Below are 20,240 nucleotides of genomic sequence, written 5' to 3' on the forward strand. Positions count from 1 at the left end.
AGAACGAGCGGGCCCGTCCTGGGGCCCGCGCCGCGGCCTCTTCCCCCTTTTAATATTGAGAGCCCGCCCGTCGAGGCGTCACGCGAAGGTCGGGCCACTCCCCGCGGCGGCACGCGTGGGGGCGGCGGAGGTGCGAGGACCGGAATGCGGCCGATGGCAGAACGGGCGAGGCGACCCAAGTGGCGGCACGACTGGAGAGGTGGGAGGCACAGCACCCCACTCCCTCCACGCCTTCCTTTACCCCCCACGCAAAGCCGGGGCTCCTTCATCCTGTCTGCAAATCCCCAGCACCCTACCTGAGCCCTGGCCCGCGGCCGCTGGCGCAGGGCTTCTCACGTTCTCCCATGACCCCACCCAAACGTGCTTCCTAAGCCGGTGGTCCTGCCCGTTCTGCCCAATCTTTTGTGGGCTCCTGGGCGATTGAGCAGATGCTGCGCTCAGTTTTCCCCATTAGATTTGACCTCCCTGTGTTCTTGTAAGGCCGGCTTCCCAAATTTTATTTTCCTCAACCTCTCAACTCTCAGCTGACGTCTCAGCCCGTGGAAGGACCTAGATTCCAGGCCCGAGGCCCTAGGAATGCTGGGAATCCTCTCCTGCCTGCATAGCTAGGCCTGGTCACCCACACACCATGGTGGCTACAGCAAAGCAGCACAGCCTGAGTTCTGACTCAGAGGTCTGACTTCCCCCACAGGTAAACAGGACATAGTACTCCCAGCCCACACTGCCTCGTGGTGCCACCCCCACCCTCCACTCCCCAGCCACCTCCTCGCCCTCCTCTCCCGCGCCTGCCGTCCTGAGTCTGTTGGGAAGGTTTATAGCGCAGACTCTAGACCTGGGTTACCCGTTGTGATACCTTGAGCAGGTTTCTTAACTTCTCCGGGCTTTGGTTTCCTCATCTGCATAAAATGTGGTTGATGATAGGATTGAATCAGCTCTGTATGTAAAGTCCTTAGAGTGATGCCTGGCACACAGTTAACACCGCATATTGGCTATTATCCTGTGTCCCAGCCTATGTTGTGTTCACTTTAACCTCTCGGTACCCAACATTTTCAACACCCATCTCTTTTGGTCAATACAAAATGGGCTTTTCCACACCCATGGCGTTTACTGGCTTTAACAGGCAATGTAAAGCTGGTTTTTATTTTATTTTTTTGCTTTTTTGGGGGGGGGCACACTCACGGCACATGGAGGTTCCGAGGCTAGGGGTCCAATTGGAGCTGTAGCTGCCAGCCTGTGCCACAGCCACAGCAACGTCAGGTCCAAGCTGTGTCGGCCACCTACACCACAGCTCACAGCAGCGCCAGATCCTTAACCCACTGAACGAGGCTGGGGATCGAACCTTCGCCCTCATGGATGCTAATCAGATTCATTTCTGCTAAGCCACGATGGGAACTCCCCTAAAGCTGGTTTTTAAAACTAGATTCTTAAAGCCTTTGAGTTTAACCTTTTGTGAGGAGGTGTACCATTATGTTTAGTTATTCTATATCTTTTCAGGACTTGTAAGTCATATTGTCTTTCTGGTCACTTGGGGGAAGCTAGCTACTTATTCCAATGATGCTGTCATAATTCAAAACTTTTGAGGAGAAGTTCTCTTTGCATTGGTGCTTCGAGATCGCCTCACATTTTTTGATTTCTTTAGTTGATTAAGTCATAATCGTTTAAGGTATTTGATTATATAAATGCTCCCAAAGGATTTGACATCCAGAGCCCTTCTAGGTCCAGACCTGGCTCTCCGGCCACCTGCTCAGCTTCCTTTCTTGTTTATCAAGAACCCAAGCTGATGATCTCCCTGTTGGAAGCAGCATCTCTTCCAGTGTTTCCTGCCTCTTTCTTTACCCAAGTCCAGAAATCTAAGAGTCCTCCTTGACCCCTCCTTCGCTTTCAGCTTCCTTCACCAACTTACCACTAAGCCTGGAACATTTCGCCTCCTAAGTATCTCCCGAATTTGTCTGCTTTTCTTCGCCTCCGGTGTAACACCCTAGTTCAAGCTGCCACCATCTCTTCGGTAGACAGGAGCCTCTTAACCAGTCTGTCCAGTCATTCTGGCCTTCTGCAGCCTTCCCGCCACACTGCTTACATGATCTTTCCAAAACTCAAGCCCAGTTATGTCCTAACCACCTACCCCTTTCATTCCCGCCGAAAACTTTTTAATGTGGTAGTAGTTTTAATAACCCCAGATGCCTACAATATGTGACTGCTGCTTCTCCCATGAAGAATTAGGGGCGAATTCCCTGTCCCTTGAATCTGGGCTCACCTCATGATTTGCGCTAAGAGAATGTGGCGGGAGTGATGTGTGAATTCTGGAGGCTAGGTCCTTCAGAGGTGTTCCAGCTTCTGCCTTTGTCCCTCAGGAAGCTCACTGGTGGATTGAAGCTGCTTGGAGGAGAATGGAGGAACCCCAGCCAGTAGCCAAAACTAATAGCCAGATATACCAGTGAGGCCATCCGGTTTTCCTGCTCAGCTGCCCTGCCAGCTGAATGTAGCCACACGAGAGCCCAGGTGAAAACAGCAGAGGAAGCCCCCAGCCAACCTACAGAATCATGGAGAAAAATAAAAGCTGTAAAAAAGTTGTTGGAGTTGGAGTTCTCATCTGGCTCAGTGGTTAACAAATCCCACTAGGAACCATGAGGTCGCAGGTTCGAGCCCTGGCCTTACTCAGTGGGTTAAGAATCCGGCATTGCCGTGAGCTGTGGTGTAGGTTGCAGATGCGGCCTGGATCCTGCTTTGCTGTGGCTGTGGTGTAGGCCAGCAGCTACAGCTCTGATTCAAACCCTAGCCTGGGAACCTCTATATGCCATGGGAGCGGCCCAAGAAAATGGCAAAAAGACAAAACAAAAAAGCTGTTGGAGTTCCCCTCTGGCGAAGCGGATTAAGGATCTGCTGTCGTCATTGCAGCAGCTTGGGTGATGCTGTGGCGCAGGTTCGGTCTCTGATCTGGGACCTTCCACATGCCACGGGTGCGGCCAAAAAGAAAAAAGAAAAAAAAAGTTGTTTCAAGCCACTCTAATTTGAGGGTGATCTGTTGTGTATCAATAGATAACGGATTTAGAGGGTTTCCTCCTGTCCTTAGGATAAAGATAATACTCTGCAGTGCCCTGTAAGGCCCAGTGTGTTCTGAAGCCGTGCACGTCTCACATTCTGCCTCTGTTCCCTCTTTAGACATGCTGGTTAGGGTTCCCTTCCGCCACAAGCCTTGCTCAGACGCTGTTCCCCTCCCCGCCGGCTTTTATCCCAGTCACGCTCCTTCATCTTTCCGCACTCAGTGCGGCATCACCGTGTCAGATGCCCCTTGTGGACTCTGCTAACACCACCTGCTTTCCTCTGGACTTTGGGCCACTGGAGTGTGTGTGTGTTTGGGGGTGGGTTGTTTGTCTTTCCCGTCTGCGAACTCCACAAGGATTGTTCTGAGTCTGGTTTTGTTCACCAGTGTCCCTGTGCTGCAGCACAGTAGAACTCAGTAAATAAATACTTGTTAAATTAATAGGTGAGTGATAAACAAGGTAAATGAGGCGTGACAATAAAGGAAGTGGCTTTTTTTGTGTGTGTGGGTTTTTTTTTTTGCCACACCCCCACCACGTGGAAGTTCCCGGGCCAGGGACTGGACCTGTGTCACAGCAGTGACTCAAGGTGCTACAGTGACAACACTGGATCCTTAGCCCACTATGCCACCACGGGAACTCCCAAAGGAAGGTTTCTTACAAGAGGTTCCTAACTGCCTCCGAAGGTAACTCTAAGAGGACTTTTTTAAATGTTTTGAGCCACAAAGAGAAGCATCACTAAAATAAGTTCATGGGAGTTCCAGTCGTGGCTCAGTGGTAACGAACCCGACTAGTATCCACGAGGACTCGGGTTCAATCCCTGGCCTCCCTCAGTGGGCTAAGGATCCGGTGTTGCCGTGAGCCGTGTAGACCACAGACACGGTTTGGATCCCGCATTACCATGGCTCAGGTGTAGGCTGGCAGCTGTAGCTTCAAGCTAGGGAACTTCCATATGCCGCAGATGCGGCCCTAAAAAGAAAAAAAAAAAAAAGTTCATGACCCTCCAAGGTAACTATTTAAGGAGAGTACTAATTTGAATTTATAAATTCTCGTGTGTCTGTTACAGAGTAGCGAAGCATGGTTTAGTCATGCCTTTTCCCCTTTGTTTCCTCCACAGTCTTCCAGAAGGAGTGGGAGATGCCGGGAGTGGATGTGAGTACTCATTAGTTGTTCCGGTTGGTTGCTAATCCAGTAAATGGCGTGCTCCTGCCTTCTCTTTTGGAAACATTTTCCTCTGCTCCCTCCGCTTCAGGATCCAGGAAGGCCGAGGACGGAGAGAAGGGAGATGGTGAGGTTCTATTTTAAGGGAAGCAGAGCTCATCCTCTGCTGCCTTGTGATCTCTAAAGGTGGTGACTGTCCCCCGGCTTTCTGTCCCAGGGCAATCAGAGTTCTTTGGGGAAGAGTGAGGCCAAGTGTCTGATACAATCCCATTTGATTCTGCTTTTCTGCCACCCTCACACCTGAGTTTTCACTTGTTTTCTTGTTTTCTTTACAATAACTCTTTCCCTCTCTGTGTATCATTTCAGCCATAGGCCAGTTTTCATGGTACCGCTCCTTCACCAAATCCCAGAGCCTCAACCTCCGAACAGCCCCACCCACTCAGCCAGGGGAAAGCCACCCCCCAGATGGTTCCTTGGCATGTGTGGGTTGTCAGGCAAGAGGGAAATGAGAAGCATGGCTAATGTAACTTTCAAAACAAGCATAAGAGTGTCAGAGGGTGGAGCAACAAAAGCTATGAAGCCAGGTCCCTGGGTTGTAGGCCTGTGGTGACTGAAGGAAGAAAAGCGGCCTGGCGTCTCTGGTGCCTGGGCCCTCGGTGACAGGGTGACCAGGAGCACGAAGCCCAGTCGCTGGGGTAAGTGAGCAGTGGAGAGAAAAGGCAGTACTGGAGTTTTCCGTTCTTTTTTGTTGTGTTTTAATGAAGTACTGGATCTTTCTAGTGGTGGGGGACTGGAGGGCCAGATGTGTGAGACAGATCCTCAACCCCAGCAATCTGAGACGCGGCAGGTGATGATGAAGCTGCGATTTTATTTACAGTTCCCTGGGAAGTCTTACACGAGAGGGGCCTTCCTTAGTGCTTTGAGAGCATTGCTGGGAGGAAGGCCGCAGCCCCCCCACCGTCTGGTGGGAAGGCCTGCTCAGGGCTCCTCCTTGAACTTTGTATGTCAGCGCCAGTTCTCTGCTGTGACTTAATGGCTGTCCCCGTTGCCTGTGAAGCGGCACAACTGCTTTCCAAGGGTCTTCCTGGCCACTCTTGCCAGGACACACTGTCCATGGGCCATCCGATTTCCCTAGTGCCACCGTACTCCCCACCCTGCCCCTCCGGGCAAGAACAAAGTATCACCGCTAGTTCTTGTTTTAAGCCCTCCTCTAACTCCTGGCTGAGGCTGGGTCCTGGTTTCCCAAAGATTATCATTTACGTCCTGCCAGGACCAGCCTGGCTTCCTTTGTGTCGCATAAGGTAAGAGCCCCCATTTCCTTTGTCCCAGAAGACATCATAGCCCACTTCTTTTTAGGTTGTTACCCCTTGATGACATTTCAGGGGCCACTTTTGAGGTACTCTGCGTGGGTCTTGTATCTTTGCCTGGGTGTTTTTTTCCCCTGGGCCTCGACAATTAGGGGAAGAGGGAAGGGAGCGAGACCAACTGGTGGAGAAGGGGCCGCCAGGATTAGCAAGAGGGCCTGGGAGAACGCGGCAGGGGGCGGCGGACTACTTTTCCTCTCAGGCCCCACTGCGGGAGGATATGGCTTGGTTCATGCGACCGCTACTCGAAGCCGAAGCCGGAACTCGTTAGTGGGCGGGGACGCCTTGGCTCCGCCGCTGCCGCCGCGGCTGCGCGGAGGGATCCCGAGCAGCGAGAGGGGGGCGGGCAAGAGCGACTGGGGCTGGGGGCGGGGGGTGCAGCGGCTCCGGTTTGGGGGTCCCTGCGGCCCCGACGGACTACTTCTTGGGGTGCGGTTTGTTGCTCAGGAGTCCGTCAATCTCCATCACGGTCTGCGGAGTCAGCTGGCTCAGCACCTGGAGGAATACGGGGTCCTGGAGAGGGCAGTACACGCAGGGTCGCTGGAGAAGGGGGTGAGGTTCAAGGACCCGGGGAGGCCAACTGGCAGGCAAAGAGTCGCAGCTGTGCCCCTGCCTCACCTTGTCCTGGGACTCCTCATCTGCAAAGCGAGGGCCTTGTAGTGGGTGACTTCACAGGCCCATTCTGAGTTAGACGCCGCCGTGACTACTGGGGAAGGGGACTGAGATGGGCTCGGGCTCTGAGTTCCCCCGCACTCACCTGTAGGGCGCCCAGGTGTTCCATCAGCTGCTCTGCACTGGACGCCCCCAGCAAGACCGAGCTGACACCCTCACTGCGGAGACACCACGCTGAGCCAGAGAAGGGAAAAGACAGCAAGAACTGATGGGAAACAGTGAGCACATAGACTTCAGCAGTGTCTGGGAGGAGGAGGCCCTCCCTAGGGACAAACCAGCCTGCGGTTGTGTTTTTAGGGCCACTCCTGGGGCATGTGGAAGTTCCCAGGCTAGGGGTCTAATCAGAGCTGCAGCTGCAGGCCTGTGCCACAGCCACAGCCACACCAGATCCAAGTTGTCTGCGACCTACTCTGCAGCTCACTGCAACACTGGATCCTTAACCCACGGAATGAGGCAAGGGGTCGATACCTTATCTTCATGGATACTAGTGGGGTTGGTTACAGCTGAGCCACTACAGGAATTTCCAGACTGCAGTTTGGTAGCACCTCAGGAGGAGACAGGGCTCCTGCAGGGCCCAGGGCCGGCAGTGTCTCACCAATAGCAAGCTGTGCCACAGTGCAGCCCAGCTGGTGAGCGATGGGGAGAAGGTCCATGACTTTGGCTTGTTGCTTCTTGCCGTCCTCACTCTGCACTTTCCTGTCTTTGAGCCACTGGTAGCCCTGGAGGCCGAGGAGAATCAGCAAAAGACCGCTTCTCAGATAGTCTACTCTGTCCATCCTGAGCCCCCCAGTCTCACCTTGACGGTGACCTTGCAGGTGTCTGGGACTTGCCCGTCATACTTGCTCGTGATGAGGCCACAAGCCAGAGGGGACCAGGTGACTGAGCCAACACCTACGAGGAAGAAGATTGGATGTGGGGAAGGGATCTAGGCGATGGGGAGGCCGAGGGAAAAGTAGGGATGAGGGGACTTCGAACCAATCTTGTGGTAGAGCTCTGGCAGCTGCGTCTCCACCTTCTCTCTCTGGAACAGATGGTGCTCAGCTTGTTCACACACTGGAGGAATCAGATTGAACTGTCTGGCCATGGAGTAGGCCTCCTGGGTTGGGGTGCAGAAGAGACGGGGGTCAGAGCATGGCTTCCACTTTCTCCCACTCCCCCCGCCTCCAGTAGAGTGAGGTTTGGAGCAGTCATGTGAAAAGAGGGAACAAGTTGTGGGATGGGGGAAGTGGCTGGCACACTCACCATGATTTCTGCAGCCCCCCATCGGGATGTCCCCCAGTATAGGGCCAGGCCCTGGTTGATGACATAGGTCATGGCTCGCACGATCTCTAGGCACATAGGAGAGGGAGAGCCTCGCTGTCAGACCCCTGGCATCCTGGGTGCTAGATCTGCAGACGTCTGCCTGCCCCACTAAGACCTCACTCAACCCTCTGAAGTCGGAGAGGTTGGTATCTGCTCTTAACCCCCTTCCCTGTCCAAGTCCTGGGGTCTGAGCCTCCACTGTGGAGCTTGGGAAGCCTCCTGAGCAGGGGTGGCTTCAACTGTAAGTTTGAGGAGCACTCAGTTTTGAAGCTGTCAGGGTTGGGGTGCTGCTTTTACCCTCCATGGGACTGTTGGGGTCTGAGCGATTGGCAAAGACGATGTCCACGTATCCCAACTGGAGGCGTTCCAGGGATCCTCGCAAGCCTGGGGTAGGGATGGGGAGAGGAAGGTAAGCTCTTCTGCTTCAGTTTCCTAAGAGTTCAGACCTTACCCTTTTGCCATGGCCACCTAAATCCCAGCTTCCCTATTTAAAGCCTCAGACGCAGAGCTTCAGAGAATGTTCCCAACTCTGGCTTCCACATCCAGCTGCCTCAGGTTCCCCAGCCCCTCACTCTCACCTTCAATGATATGTTTGCGGCTCAAGCCTCGCTCGGTTTCTGCCCTGTAGGAAAAGGTAAGTCAAAGATGAGGTGTGTCAAAGATAAGGGACCAGGGCTGGCCTGGAACCACGAGGAACTGGGATTGTGGGGCTCCTCAGGGGCAGGATGTGGAGCTGGGGCAGCAGGTGCAGGGCTGTGGCTGCCTCCCCCTTCCCGTGCACCCTCACATGGTCTCCACACATCTTCTCCCCAGGTGTAGCGAGGCAGACACTTACTGTCCTCCCCAGAAAATCTTGGTGGCGATAACGTAGCTTGATCTCCTGGAAAAAAAGAGAAGTGAGAGAATCAGCAAGAAAAGGATTTTTGGATGATCTTGCTCCCGGCAAGCTGCCCCCGCCAAAAAACCCCATGTCTTACCTCCAACCTTTGTTCTTGAGGATGTTGCCGAGGGTTCTTTCAGCCCTGGAAGGAAGACAGTGCAGAAACACTGACCCCTCCAAGGTGAACTGGTTTCTCTCCTCCTCCCTACCTTTTCCTTCAGCTCATTTCTTCGCTTGTGAAATGGAACATAAACCAGTCTGACAGCCCCGTCCTAGACTAAATAAGAGGGGCTCCGGGAACTAGGGTTGTAGCCATAGTGTTTTCATCCGTGCATTCAACAAATAGCTGTGCATCGACTAGGTATTGAGCTCCATTTTGGTGCTGAAGGGATAGAATAGGGTGAGAGGAGAGGGACGGACTGTGGTGCAGCCGAGGAGGACACTGCCGTGTTGGATTCCAACCATCTGCGTGGCCCTCCCCCTTCTTTTAGCCTCTGCAAAATCCCACCCAGCCCTGCACAGTTTTGCTGGGGTTCTGCCTCGTTTTATGGAAATGGTTCTCTGATTGCTATGGTCAGTCCTTGCTAGCTTCCATAGCTCTTATTGGCTGCACACGTCTTTGGCACTTAATTATGAGTTCATGGATGACAAATCCCAAGTTATGGTGGGCTGTTACTGGAGTGTTTTCTTCACTGTTACTCTTTCATATCTTTTGGTTTTGCGGTTATTTAATCTTTCGTGTCTTTTGGTTTGTTTGTTTAACCACTTTGACTGTGAGCTTTCTGGGGACATAACGATGTCATCCCACAGGCAGGACCTGCTCTGTGGTAGGTGCTGTTTAGGTACTTAGGTGACATGTGGAAGAACAAGACAAGTTCTGTGGAGGGAGGTGTCTCCTGGTTGAGGAGCAGTGAACGTGGCCGTGTAAACCAGCAGTTGGTGAACTGTGTGTCAGAGGGCAGCTTAAAGTGCTTTGGGAGCTGAGGTGGGCAGTGCCTACTCTGGGGAGTTGGGCAAAAGCCTCTTGGAAGAGCTGACATCTGGGCCAAGTCTTAGAGATAAGCAGAAGAGTTTGCCAGGGACAGATCATTCTAGGTTTTGACTACTCCCAGTGTGAAGCCATAAGTGATGAGGTATGGTACGTGTGAAGATTTAGCTTTGTCGTCCTCACGTAGTTGCACATAACTGATGTCCAGGAAATATTTTTTGGTTTTATTTTGACCACACAGGATGTATGCCCCATGGCCCTCAAAGCTGTACACTGATGTGGGGACTACATTTCCCATAATGCTGTGGGGGCCCATTGGCTGACCGGTTGGAACTTAGTGACCCAGAATTCTCAGGGTTCTTTACGAGGGAGACCTAGAAGCCCTGGTGTTCTCTCAGCCTTCCAAGTGTAACTCAGCTCTTTCACCCCCCTCCTTACTTTCCTGCTGCGTACACTTCGGCCGTGTCAAACAGGTTTATGCCATGCTCATAGGCTACTGTCAGGACATCCTCTGCTGTCTAGGATGGTAAGAGAAAGAGTTGAAGATCAACCACTGGTCTCTCAGTTGCCTTCCTCACTGCACCCTAGCCCATCACACCTCAACCTTGGTTTCCACCTTCACTCCTCTCTCCCCATCCTCCAACCTCAGGTCCACCATTCTCCATGCTTGCTGCCCAAACCCCCCTCCAAGTCCGTGTCCCCCCTTTTTGGTTCCCTCCTGCCCCCTCTCCCTGCTTCTAGATCCCATCACTTATACCTCATCTGAGATCTGAGAACCAAAAGTGACCCAGGTACCTGCAAGAGAGAAGCCAGGCAAGTGAGACCTGGGGGGCAAGCCAGGAAAGAACACCCCTTTCCTTAATTCCTCTTCTTTCTAACTCACCTAGGCCAAGACAGGACACCCGAAGACCAGACTTTCCTAGGTTCCTAAAGGATACAGAAGCAGCAGGAAGAGGTGGAGACTCCATTAGGGACGTAGATCATCAGCCTCCAGCTCCTCTTTCCAGCCTGAGATGCCCTCAGGGTATCTCAGTCCAAAGAAATTGGACTCCCTATCCGAATTGGACAGTGCTATGGCTATAGCATAAGTGAACAAATAATGACTCTTCCTCTGTGGCCGCTGTCCAGTGCCTCTGTTCCCTCCTAGCGCATTGAAGACATGCTGTCTGCTTAGTGTTTCTTCTGGTGGGTCTTATCTGTGTTTGAGTCATCTTTGGGATGTGGAGTTGCGGGTGGTGGCTGGAAGGAATGTGACTGGCTGATTGTATTGAATTTGTGAAAACAGATCCTCAGAGAGTCTTGTGCAAACACCGGGCTGGACTGGGTAAGGGAACTGAGTCACATTCAGGGACTCGGGCAGGTAAGGGTCCTTGGACAGGCTTGGCAGATGGGCCTCCCCCATAGGCAGGTAGGACACCCGGGTGGGGAGTATGAGAGGAAAGGCCAGTTCTTCCTTTCGCCCTCTGCGCTCCCTCTGCTCCTGGTATCTTGTGAGGTCTGTCTTCAAACCAGAAAGCCCCCTCCTCCCCACCAGCCCCCACCCTCAGGTGGTCGGCTCAGCTTCCCAATCAGGGCTGCCACAAGGAAGGGTCAAATTCCTCAAGTGACAAAGCCAGGTCAGATCAGTGACCTCTGTTCACTCCCCAGCAGGGGCCTCCCCCCTCCCGCCTACTGCTAGTCCTTTTTTTTTTTTTTTTCCCTGACAAAGCAAAAGACTTTATTGGGAAGGGGCACCTAGGCGGAGAGCATCAGGGCGAGAGAACTCAGAATTGCTCTCCCCGAACTGCTCGTTCTGAGAGCCCAGTGGTTCTCTGAGATGATGAAGTCGGTTGCATTTCAGTCCACCTTCCCCACCTGGCCCCTGGCCCTCAGCGTGGGATTGGGAAATGGCGGTCCATCCTTCCGTGGGCCCCACTTCCCTCCCCACCAGGAAGGTTGCAGGAGACCTTGGGGCGTTATCTGGGTCAGGCACCCTGAGCAGGCCACAGTGAGAAGCCTTTCCTTCCCCCCTTCTTCCAGGACACGACCCAAGGACACTCTATCCGAGGGTGGGGGGTGCGCAGCCTGGAGATTGGTGCATCCCTGGCCTTCCTGGGGGTGAGGAGGGAAGCTTGGGAGCATCCCCTGGGTTTGACAGACACCCCCCCCCCCCCGTCGTCAACCTTGGTAAACCTGATTTTCTACTAGTCAGGATCAACGGACGTCAAGAGAGGGACCAAGTAAGGGAGTGCCAGCGATGGGAAGAAGAGATGGAATGAGCCGGGACCTTCTTAGCGAAGTTTAAGGGGGTCCTGGCAGCATCCCAGGAAGCCTCAGGGGTTAGGAAAGGGGAGCAGGTCTAGTGGGCTGCCTGGCCACCCCCATACCTGTATTTCATGCCAGTGCCTCGGCCGGTGCTCTCTCGGAGGGCCCCAGCGGGCGCTGGGGGTCGGGGGACCACCGCGGCCCGGGCCTTGGGGCCCGAGCCTCCTCCCCCCGGAGGATTCCCATGCCCCCCGCCGACCGGCCCGCCGTTACCGCCCCCGGGGCCCGGCCGGGGTCCACACAGACGGTCCTCACTGCTCCGGCTGCGAAGGTTCTGCTCAGTACATGCGATTGACACCTGCATGCCGGCTGGCCAGGGCGGAGGAGGGGGCTCCGAGGGGGCGGGAGGAGGAGGGAGCAGGGAAGCCCGAGAGGAGACACCCGAGGATGTAGTGGCGCGAGCCCCAGGAGAGCGGGAAAGCTGAGCCAGGCAGGATCGGGCCCGCGGGGGCGGGCTGCTGGAGGTCGCGGGGTTTGCAGAGGAGAGGAGAAACGCGGGGGGGCGCCACGAATGGAGCCGTTAGCATACGGGGACACTGGCGTGGGGAGGAGAGGCGGGAAAGGGATGAGGGGAGAGGTCGAGAGCGATCCTCGGAAGGTAGGAACCTAGGGACGGGGCGTGGGTGGGGGTGGTGATGGAAGAGAGATGCCACCTCAGCCCGAACCGCAGCGGGACCCGCTAGGCTCCCAGCAGCGTCGGCAGCGGGCCCAGCTAATCAACATGCAGACACCGCCCCCTTCATCTGCATAAAGCTGACCGCCTCCCAGCCCAAACCTGCCGCTTATCTGCATAGGCCCCACCTCCCGGAGCTCCGCAGCTTCAGTGCTCTATGGGCCCAGAGGAAACCGAGAGCAGAACCAGGAGGATGGTTCTCCTACTCTCTGGACCCCGAGGCAGGTTGGCCTTCCTCCAACCCAGTGCTATTTCAATCGAGGGGCTTGTTTTATCCCCTAGGGGATCTGGCAAGGTCTGGAGGCATTTTTGAGTGTCACAACTTAGGCGTGAGTGAGTGAGTGTGTGTGTGTGTGTGAGAGAGAGAGAGAGAGAGAGAGAGAGAGAAATGTGCTCCCATCATCTAGTGAGTGGTGGCCAGGACAAAGCACATGGCACCGGCGGCTCCCCCACAAATAGCCATAGTGCTGCCGCTGAGAAACCCACAGACAAAGCCTTTTTGCTGGCTCAGGGGATATGGACACACCTTCAGGAGAGTGGCAGGCGCTGATCAACCACTCAAACTGACATGCTCAGGCTCAGAGGGTGCCAAAAAGTTTATTCTGTACTTCTCACAGTGACAGGTAGGGGATAAAACTGGAGAGAGGACCTGGTTTGGAGATGTAGGGACTCCTGCAGGCTTCCTTCCTGTGATGGGGGTGGGGAATGGCACCAGGGAGGGCTTTAGGCTGGTTCTCCTGGGAGGGCTGCAGAAGGGCTTGACAGGATGAGTGGAGTGGGGGCTGGAGCAGCGGGGCTTGCAATAGGGGCCCTCAGGTGAAATGAGAAGGGCCCAAACAGGGATTCTTCTGAGGGAGAGATCGCGTGCTTCCTTCAGCCAGCGCGGGCAGAGAAGAAGGGCAGAGAGCGTACATAGGAGTCCAGGCGGGAGCGGAAGAGCTCACTTTGCACAGTTTGGCCCAGTGGGCACAGGGGATTCTTCACCACCAGCTCCACGTACAGCTGTGGAGGGGGAGGGTGTTACAACCAAGCTGTGGACACTTCTGGTTTTGAACCCCAAACCTAGTATAACCTTAGGATGCACGGGGATCAAGGACTGGGAGGCAAACCCTCCTTGGGGAGAAACTGGTGCTGGGAGTATATAAGGACCTAACGGGTCCCAAGAAAACAATGACTGCAATAGACACAGTACAGTAGGATTAGGGCAGGGAAGCTGAAGGATTCCCGGGCTCGAAGTGACCATGGCTATTGAAGCTTTGGGGGAAGGGCCTTAGGAACTGGCACTGACCGCACTGTAGATGTGGTGCAGCACATCTCGGATGGGTCCCACGCCCAGGTCAGTATTCATGACAACTTTGATCCCAGTGGGCGTCTCGTAGTAATGGAGCTTGTAACGGCTAGTCTGGAAGGCCAGGAAGCCATCCTTCCTGCAGAGATGAGGAGGATGTTAAGAAATGGGAACAGAATCTCTTCCAAAGAGATACTTCTGATCCCCTCTAGGTCGACTCCCTCTTCTCTAAACATATCGTTTGTAGAAGCCTGGTTGAGTAAAGACGCCTCCCATCTTCACCCCTCAATTTAGCCCCCACACCCAACCTCTCTAGCTTCAGATCGGTCCCACCGCTGCTCCTGCCAGCTCCAGCACTCCCGCTCCGGATGCAGCCTCTCTGTCTCTTTACCCTCTCCGGAGGCCAATGTCCCTTCCACTCCCGAAGTTTTCCCCACTTCCCACTTCCCTCCTCCCTCAACATCTGACTCTGCGTACATGTCTAGCGGGGACATCTTGCTGACAAAGGAGCGGATTGAGAAGAGCATCCCGTACATCAGCTTGTACTCCTGGAGGGAGAAGGGCAGAGTTAGCTCTTTGTTAAAGAAGGCGCGGTAGGGATGGGAACAAGCCGGGCTTGGCGAGGTGGAGCTGGACTGGGACTATGTGCATTTGGAGATGTGAAGTCATTCAGGATGCAAGGGGCCCACTCGTCACCTCCTCCTTGGGGATCCCCGCTTGTTTCTTGCGGTGCCACTCGCTGTAATGCAGACACACTCCATTCCGGTCAAACAGGTACAGATTGTGGACAGTCATCTGCAGGGCAGAGAATACGAGCCTCGGTCCCGCTCCGCCCACTCTCCGTGGGCGCCAGTTCTCTGTCCGGTATCCCTCCAAGCGGCCGGGGATCCCTTCCCGGGACTCACCGGAACTGCTCCGAGTGCCCGTCACTCGGTACTTCCGGTTTCCGCGGAGCCCCGCCCCACCCGGTCCACACGCTACTGCGGCGGAGGAATAACTCCGCCCCTATGCCTCTCTCAGCCAATCCGCGGCCGGCGGCTCGGCGCACGCGCGCTTAGGCCCTCCGGCTCTAGAAGCTTTGAGAGCGACTGAGAGCAAGGTTTCCTGGGCTGGTGACGTCACCGAGGCGAGCGAGGCGGGGCTGCGGACGGTGGGCGGGAGGCTCCCAACGGTTTTGAGTGTAGGGAAGGGCGCGAGAAGGGAGTTGTCTTGGTCTTCACGGGCTGAGGCTCGGGGGAGGGGGCAATCCCTTATCCCCACCTTGGAAGACTGCGGGGCTGAGTTCTGGAGGTGTGGAGAGTAGTTGGAATGGGGTGGCGGGGGTAGAGGATCTCCGGCTGGGTTGAGTGCGGCGCACTTTTTAGGGACGTCTGAGGGCGTGACCGAGTGTTCGCAAAGTTTCCTTTGGGGTAGTAGGGAGGGAGGGATTCTAGGGAACCTTGCTATAGCTTTCTTCCTGGGGGGGATTGGAGGGGATGTACAGGACAGCTGACCCTGGGTAGAACAGGTGGTGGGCGGAGGGGTGTGGGGTGGTGGGGAACGTGAGGTTCCTGCATTTCTTGAGGCTGGAGCCAGTTGAGGGGCAAATAAGGCAGCAGGACGGAATTTGGGTCCCAGTTAGATTTGGGTCCGTTTCACTTTGCACGCACTGGGTGTGATGGCCTGTACCAGAAGTTGATCTGCAGCTTTCACCACTCCAGAGAAACTGCAGTGGTGCTCTTGCCGCACAGTGGGTCTTCTGTCCCCACCGTCTCCTTGCTGCACCCTCCTTTTGCACCGTTCCCCACAGCTGTGGAAAGAAGCTCTGTTGCCCTCTCCCATGGCCTCTGGAACTGTTGGAAACCTTTCCTCTAACCAGAAAGCCTCCATAACCTCATTCGACAAGGATCCTTTGCTTGGAGGCTTTCTCCTTTCTCCCACATCTTCCTTCTCCGTTACTTTCCCCTGTGGGCTCTCCTGAAGCAGAACCAGGAGTTCCCAGCTCTGCTGTTTCCAGTTGTCTCTTCCCTGTGCTCATGGCAACATCAGCTACCAGCCCCAGTTCACCTCTCCGGGCCAAGGATCTCCTGAGTGAGTCATCACAAGCTCCTGGGCTGAACCAAGCATCCTCTGAGGTGACCTCCCAGCTCTATTCTTCGTTGCACCTCAGTCGTCAGGCAGAGACCACAGCCCGAGCTCAGTTGTATTTACCCTCCACCTCCCCACCTCCTCATGAGGTGTTAGATGGCTTAGCCCAAGAGCTGAGTCGCAGCTTGTCGGTTGGATTGGAGAACAACTTGAAGAAAAAGGTGAGGGAAGTGTTTTGGGCACCTCTAGGGTCTTGGGATTTGGGGTGGTTTAAAAAAAAAAAAAGCTGTATTGAGACTTGAACTCCTATCGTTGGATTCCTAATTCCTTTTAGCTACACAAGTCAAGTCGTGGTTGTTCCTGGAAGCAAGCAAATGTTTATGAGGGAGCGAGTGGCCTGGCCTCCATAATTTGGAAAATTGTGAAACTTCCTGGCTTTTTTTGAGGGTGGGGGGGGCGGTCAGAGACACCTGGGGGATAATTGCTGTGCTTTGACTCAGACATGGGTGCATAAGGTTTCTTCATCCCAAGAGGGAACTAGGTACCTAAGGAAAATATTCTAAAATCATTCCAGCTCAAAACTATTTTTTAAAATTACAGTATATTTGATATACAATGTTGTGCCAGTTTTTGCTGTACAGCAAAGTGACCCAGTTGTACATACGCATACATTCCATTTCTTAAATTATCTTCTATCATGGTCTGTCCCAAGAGGCTGGATATAGGTCCTTGTGCTGGACAGTAGGACCTCATTACTTATCCATTCTAAATGTAATAGTTGGCATCTACAAGCCCTAAACTCCCAGTCCATCCCCCCCCCCCCTTGGCAACCACAAGTCCATTCTCTATGTCTATGAATCTGTTTCTGTTTTGTAGGTAGATTATTTGTGTCATATTTTAGAGTCCACATATAAATATTGTATGGTATTTTTCTTTTTCCAGCTTACTTCATTTAGTGTGCTAATCTCTAGTTGCATCCAGATTGCTGCAAAGGATATTATTTTGTTCTTTTTTAAGGCTGAATAGTATTCCATTGTATATACATACCACATCTTAATCAGTCCATCTGTTGATGGACATTTAGGTTGTTTTCATGTCTTGGCTCTTGAGAATAGTGGTGCTGTGAACCTAGGGATGCATGTATCTTTTCGAATTGTAGTTTTGTCTGGGTATATGCCCAGGAGTGGGATGGCTGGATCATATGACAGTTCTATGTTTAGTTTTCTGAGGAACCTCCATACTGTTTTCCATGCAAAACTATTTTGATTGGGTCATTCAGAATTTGGCATGTAAGTCAATTAAACATGGTTTGATCAGTTATACATGTTACAGAGAAGAGAGTGTCAGATAGAACAAGTATCATAACCAGTTTGCAGAGTTTGAAAAACTGATGGTTGTGGACAGCAGAGTCCTTAGACAGGGCGTTTGCTTTTTAGTTGGCAGGAATCCTCACCACTCTTGCCTTCAGGTGCCCCATTAACTCATTTATGCTACCAATCTGGCTTCTGAAGACATTTGAGTTTCTTATCCAATCAGTTCTGTTTTCTTGCTTTCCCAGGTGCTGAAGTAAAAAATTCTGGGGTTTTAGAGGCTACTGGAGCCATCTACCCTGGCAGTAGGTAGAATATGGACTGTTGCATCTGATTTCCACGTTGCTTTTTTCTAAGGATGGCTCCAGGCATATCTTTGAGATGGAAAGTGTTCGGGGTCAACTCCAGAGCATGCTCCAGACCTCACGAGACTCGGCCTATCGTGAGTAAACCCTGTCCCTCTAAAGGAGAATGTCGATTTAAGGGGTGGGAGAAAGGAAGTGGGTTGTGTGGGGGGAAGGGGGACCCAGACTCTGAGATAAGAGATCCAGGAGGCACGTGCCAGTTCTCAGGGGTGGGTAGGAGGAGTGGGTGATATAGGAAGGGAGGACTTCTCCTCTCTTCTCCTTCAAGTGCCCTGTTCCTATCCGTGCCTGACCCTGGCTGCGGGTCCTCTGGCTGCCTGCAGGGGATCCCCCTACTCCAGGTGCTGGCTCAGAGAGGCGGGAAGAGGACTCCTTTGACAGTGACAGCACAGCTACCTTGCTGAAGTGAGTTCTCCTTGGGGCTCTCCTAGCTGGCTGGCTTGCGTTTTTGGAAAGCCACGTGTTCTGTTTCTTAGTTCTCCTTGTATTGCTTTCGGGTCTCGAAGGACCTGGGATGCTTGTCACTTCACTTTCAGTGTTCATCCTTTCTCTCCCATCTTCTAGCCCCTTTACTCCTCTGGGAACATGGGCACCTGCTGCCTGGTACCTGGCTTTCTCCCACTTCCAGTCCTTCTTCTGGAGTTAGCTTGTCTCCACTGAGACTTGTCCTGCAGGGATTGTGGGATGCAGGATGGAGTGCTGGAGAGTGAATTGCAGAACCTACGTGCTGTCTACGGCTCTGTCCCTCATCTGCCTACCTTTATGGCCTGGGAGAGTCTTGCCCTGAGTTTCAGTTCCTCATTTGTAAAGTGTCACAGTTGGATTGGTGGATCTCAAAAGCTTTCCCAGCCCTAATATTCTCTACCCATTTGCTCAGCACCCGGCCCCTGCAAGACTTATCTCCATCTAGCTCGGCCCAAGCCCTGGAGGAGTTGTTTCCCCGCTACACCAGCCTTCGGCCAGGACCCCCACTCAATCCCCCGGATTTTCAGGGGTTGAGAGAAGCACTGGATTCTGAGCATACCCGTCGCAAGGTGAGATATAAAGTCTTCCTTTGGAAAGCAGCAAAGATTAGAACTAGGGTCAAGTGCTGCAAAGGGTGAAAATTAAGGGCCTGCAAGCTGGGACTTTGCTCAAATGGCTCTTCAGGGAGGCCTTCTTTGACCCTCCTCTTTGGGTGACACATCTTCCCTCCAGGTATTCATTCTGATCGTTCTGTTATTTCCTTCATATAGTTTCTCAAAGTCTGATATATCTTTTTTGTTCGCCCCTCTAAAATCTAAGGTCCGTGCAGGTCACACCCTACCTTGTTCAGTACTGTCTTCCTAGAGTCTAGAATGTACCTAGTACTCCGTATGTGTACATAGCTTGTGCAAAGCTAGCAGTGATAGAATGAGCTTTATCTCTGTGAACCCCAGCCTGTCCAAATGAAGGACAAGGCAGAGGAAAAATAAGAATGACTGGGAGTTCCCGTCGTGGCGCAGTGGTTAACGAATCCGACTAGGAACCATGAGGTTGCGGGTTCGGTCCCTGCCCTTGCTCAGTGGGTTAACGATCCGGCGTTGCCGTGAGCTGTGGTGTAGGTTGCAGACGCGGCTCGGATCCCGCGTTGCTGTGGCTCTGGCGCAGGCCGGTGGCTACAGCTCCGATTCAACCCCTAGCCTGGGAACCTCCATATGCCGAGGGAGCGGCCCAAGAAATAGCAACAACAACAACAGCAACAACAACAAAGACAGAAGACAAAAAAAAAAAAAAAAAGAATGACTGGTTGTGTTGGCCTTTGGGACACTCTCTCTTCCTGTTTTATTTTATTTTTAATTTATTATTGTTAGTTATTATTTTTGCCTTTTTAGGGCCACGTCCTTGGCATATGGAGGTTCCCAGGCCAGGGGTCTAATCAGAGCTGTAGCTGCCGGCCTGCGCCACAGCCACAGAAACGCCAGATCCAAGTTGCGTCTGTGACCTACACCACAGCTCTTGGCAACGCCAGATCCTTAGCCCACTGAACGAGGCCAGGGATCGAACCTGGTTCCTCATGGATGCCAGTCAGATTCGTTTCCGCTGAGCCACCACGGGAACTCCCTCTTCCTCTGCTTTAAACTGCCTGGGCATGAGTCAAAGGCTTTCCCCTAGATCCTGCTATGAGTCATTGATCGATCGTGTCCAACATGCTTCTTGAGGCAGGAGGAACTGCCCACTCTTTGCAGCATGGGCTGCTGCACCCCTGCCAAAAGCTTCATGGAGATTTTTCTCAAGAGATCTGAGAAAGGGAAGGGCCTGGAAACTGAGCCCCTGCTTCCTGAGGTGGTAGAGGAAGGGACTGAAGGCTCAGGCTCCAGAGCTCCCCATTCTCCTTCTCCAAACCTCTTCTGTTCTGGGACCCAGGCTCCCTGTCTCCAGCTCATTTCACCTGTAGAGGAGCTGAAACGTTTGGTGCTTTGGTCAAACTAAGGATGGCAACACGCAGACTACCCTCCCTCTTCCTGCAGCATTGCGAGCGCCATATTCAGAGCCTGCAGACCCGCGTGCTAGAGCTTCAGCAACAGTTAGCTGTGGCCGTGACCGCCGACCGAAAGAAAGATGTCATGATTGAGCAGCTGGACAAGGTGCCAGGGTAGCGGAATGCTGCTGGGTCGCTCCTCGTGGGGGCGGGGGAACACCGAGGAACAGTGAGTAGGGGGAGGCCAAGCAGCCTTTGCTGGTTCACACCAGGACCTGGGGTAAGTGGGTAGATTTCTTGACTACTGAGAGGGGGTGGCTGTTGACCCTGCTCCTGTGGGAAGAAAGAGAACAAAAAAATTATTTGAAATTCTGTCTGACTTTCGTCT

At 53.4% G+C, this 20,240-nt stretch overlaps 3 protein-coding genes and 1 long non-coding RNA gene across 18 annotated transcripts in view; 2 read left to right on the forward strand and 2 right to left on the reverse strand.

Moving 5' to 3' along the window:
* The first annotated feature begins 65 nt into the window (after nucleotides 1-65).
* CNTROB (centrobin, centriole duplication and spindle assembly protein) overlaps nucleotides 66-20,240 on the forward strand; it is a 35,031-nt gene continuing 14,856 nt past the window's right edge. For 3 of the 14 annotated variants that reach the window (XM_047758999.1, XM_047759010.1, XM_047759011.1), the window contains exons 1-5: nucleotides 15,190-15,958; nucleotides 17,405-17,489; nucleotides 17,736-17,817; nucleotides 18,290-18,446; nucleotides 19,902-20,018. In XM_047758999.1, coding sequence (XP_047614955.1) covers nucleotides 15,686-15,958; nucleotides 17,405-17,489; nucleotides 17,736-17,817; nucleotides 18,290-18,446; nucleotides 19,902-20,018 — 714 coding nt within the window. In that variant the 5' untranslated portion in view covers nucleotides 15,190-15,685. Of the gene's footprint in view, nucleotides 200-524; nucleotides 692-2,351; nucleotides 2,500-4,155; nucleotides 4,327-15,188; nucleotides 15,959-17,404; nucleotides 17,494-17,735; nucleotides 17,818-18,289; nucleotides 18,447-19,901; nucleotides 20,019-20,240 lie in introns of those variants that run through there. The other 11 variants (XM_047759007.1, XM_047759004.1, XM_047759009.1 and 8 more) reach the window with 11 other exon arrangements.
* On the reverse strand, nucleotides 5,046-12,076 carry KCNAB3 (potassium voltage-gated channel subfamily A regulatory beta subunit 3). The gene is made up of 14 exons (XM_047759017.1): nucleotides 11,772-12,076; nucleotides 10,289-10,332; nucleotides 10,163-10,200; nucleotides 9,844-9,923; nucleotides 8,515-8,559; nucleotides 8,373-8,417; nucleotides 8,116-8,159; nucleotides 7,835-7,921; nucleotides 7,478-7,563; nucleotides 7,211-7,331; nucleotides 7,032-7,126; nucleotides 6,831-6,954; nucleotides 6,321-6,409; nucleotides 5,046-6,058 (listed from the first exon to the last, which is right to left on the reverse strand). Exons 1-14 carry the CDS (start codon nucleotides 12,011-12,013, stop codon nucleotides 5,981-5,983), a joined length of 1,218 nt encoding a protein of 405 aa, XP_047614973.1. The 5' UTR covers nucleotides 12,014-12,076; the 3' UTR covers nucleotides 5,046-5,980.
* LOC125115164 (uncharacterized) lies at nucleotides 6,635-10,584 on the forward strand. The gene is made up of 3 exons (XR_007131993.1): nucleotides 6,635-8,171; nucleotides 8,351-8,598; nucleotides 10,293-10,584. It is a non-coding gene; the product is annotated as an uncharacterized LOC125115164 (long non-coding RNA).
* TRAPPC1 (trafficking protein particle complex subunit 1) lies at nucleotides 12,961-14,631 on the reverse strand. Of its 2 annotated transcripts, XM_047759016.1 has the most exons (5): nucleotides 14,576-14,631; nucleotides 14,367-14,465; nucleotides 14,148-14,218; nucleotides 13,671-13,809; nucleotides 12,961-13,384 (listed from the first exon to the last, which is right to left on the reverse strand). In XM_047759016.1, exons 2-5 carry the CDS (start codon nucleotides 14,463-14,465, stop codon nucleotides 13,256-13,258), a joined length of 438 nt encoding a protein of 145 aa, XP_047614972.1. In that variant the 5' UTR covers nucleotides 14,576-14,631; the 3' UTR covers nucleotides 12,961-13,255. The 2 variants fall into 2 exon arrangements, with proteins under 2 accessions (XP_047614972.1, XP_047614971.1); XM_047759015.1 differs by having other exon boundaries at nucleotides 14,367-14,612.

This window comes from Phacochoerus africanus, chromosome 14, assembly GCF_016906955.1.
Source record: "Phacochoerus africanus isolate WHEZ1 chromosome 14, ROS_Pafr_v1, whole genome shotgun sequence".
Lineage (NCBI taxonomy): Eukaryota > Metazoa > Chordata > Mammalia > Artiodactyla > Suidae > Phacochoerus > Phacochoerus africanus.

What these genes read in the sequence shown, in the direction of transcription:
- KCNAB3 (XM_047759017.1), bottom strand. Translation starts at nt 12,013, where the DNA reads ATGCAGGTGTCAATCGCATGTACTGAGCAGAACCTTCGCAGCCGGAGC. An exon ending in CTCAAGAACAAAGGTTGGAG is followed by an intron (nt 8,418 to 8,514) that starts GTAAGACATGGG and finishes CTTTTTTTCCAG; the next exon opens with GAGATCAAGCTACGTTATCG. An exon ending in CCCCAACAGTCCCATGGAGG is followed by an intron (nt 7,564 to 7,834) that starts GTAAAAGCAGCA and finishes CTATGTGCCTAG; the next exon opens with AGATCGTGCGAGCCATGACC.
- TRAPPC1 (XM_047759016.1), bottom strand. Translation starts at nt 14,465, where the DNA reads ATGACTGTCCACAATCTGTACCTGTTTGACCGGAATGGAGTGTGTCTG. An exon ending in AAGATGTCCCCGCTAGACAT is followed by an intron (nt 13,810 to 14,147) that starts GTACGCAGAGTC and finishes TCATCTCTGCAG; the next exon opens with GAAGGATGGCTTCCTGGCCT. An exon ending in TGCACCACATCTACAGTGCG is followed by an intron (nt 13,385 to 13,670) that starts GTCAGTGCCAGT and finishes CCCCCTCCACAG; the next exon opens with CTGTACGTGGAGCTGGTGGT.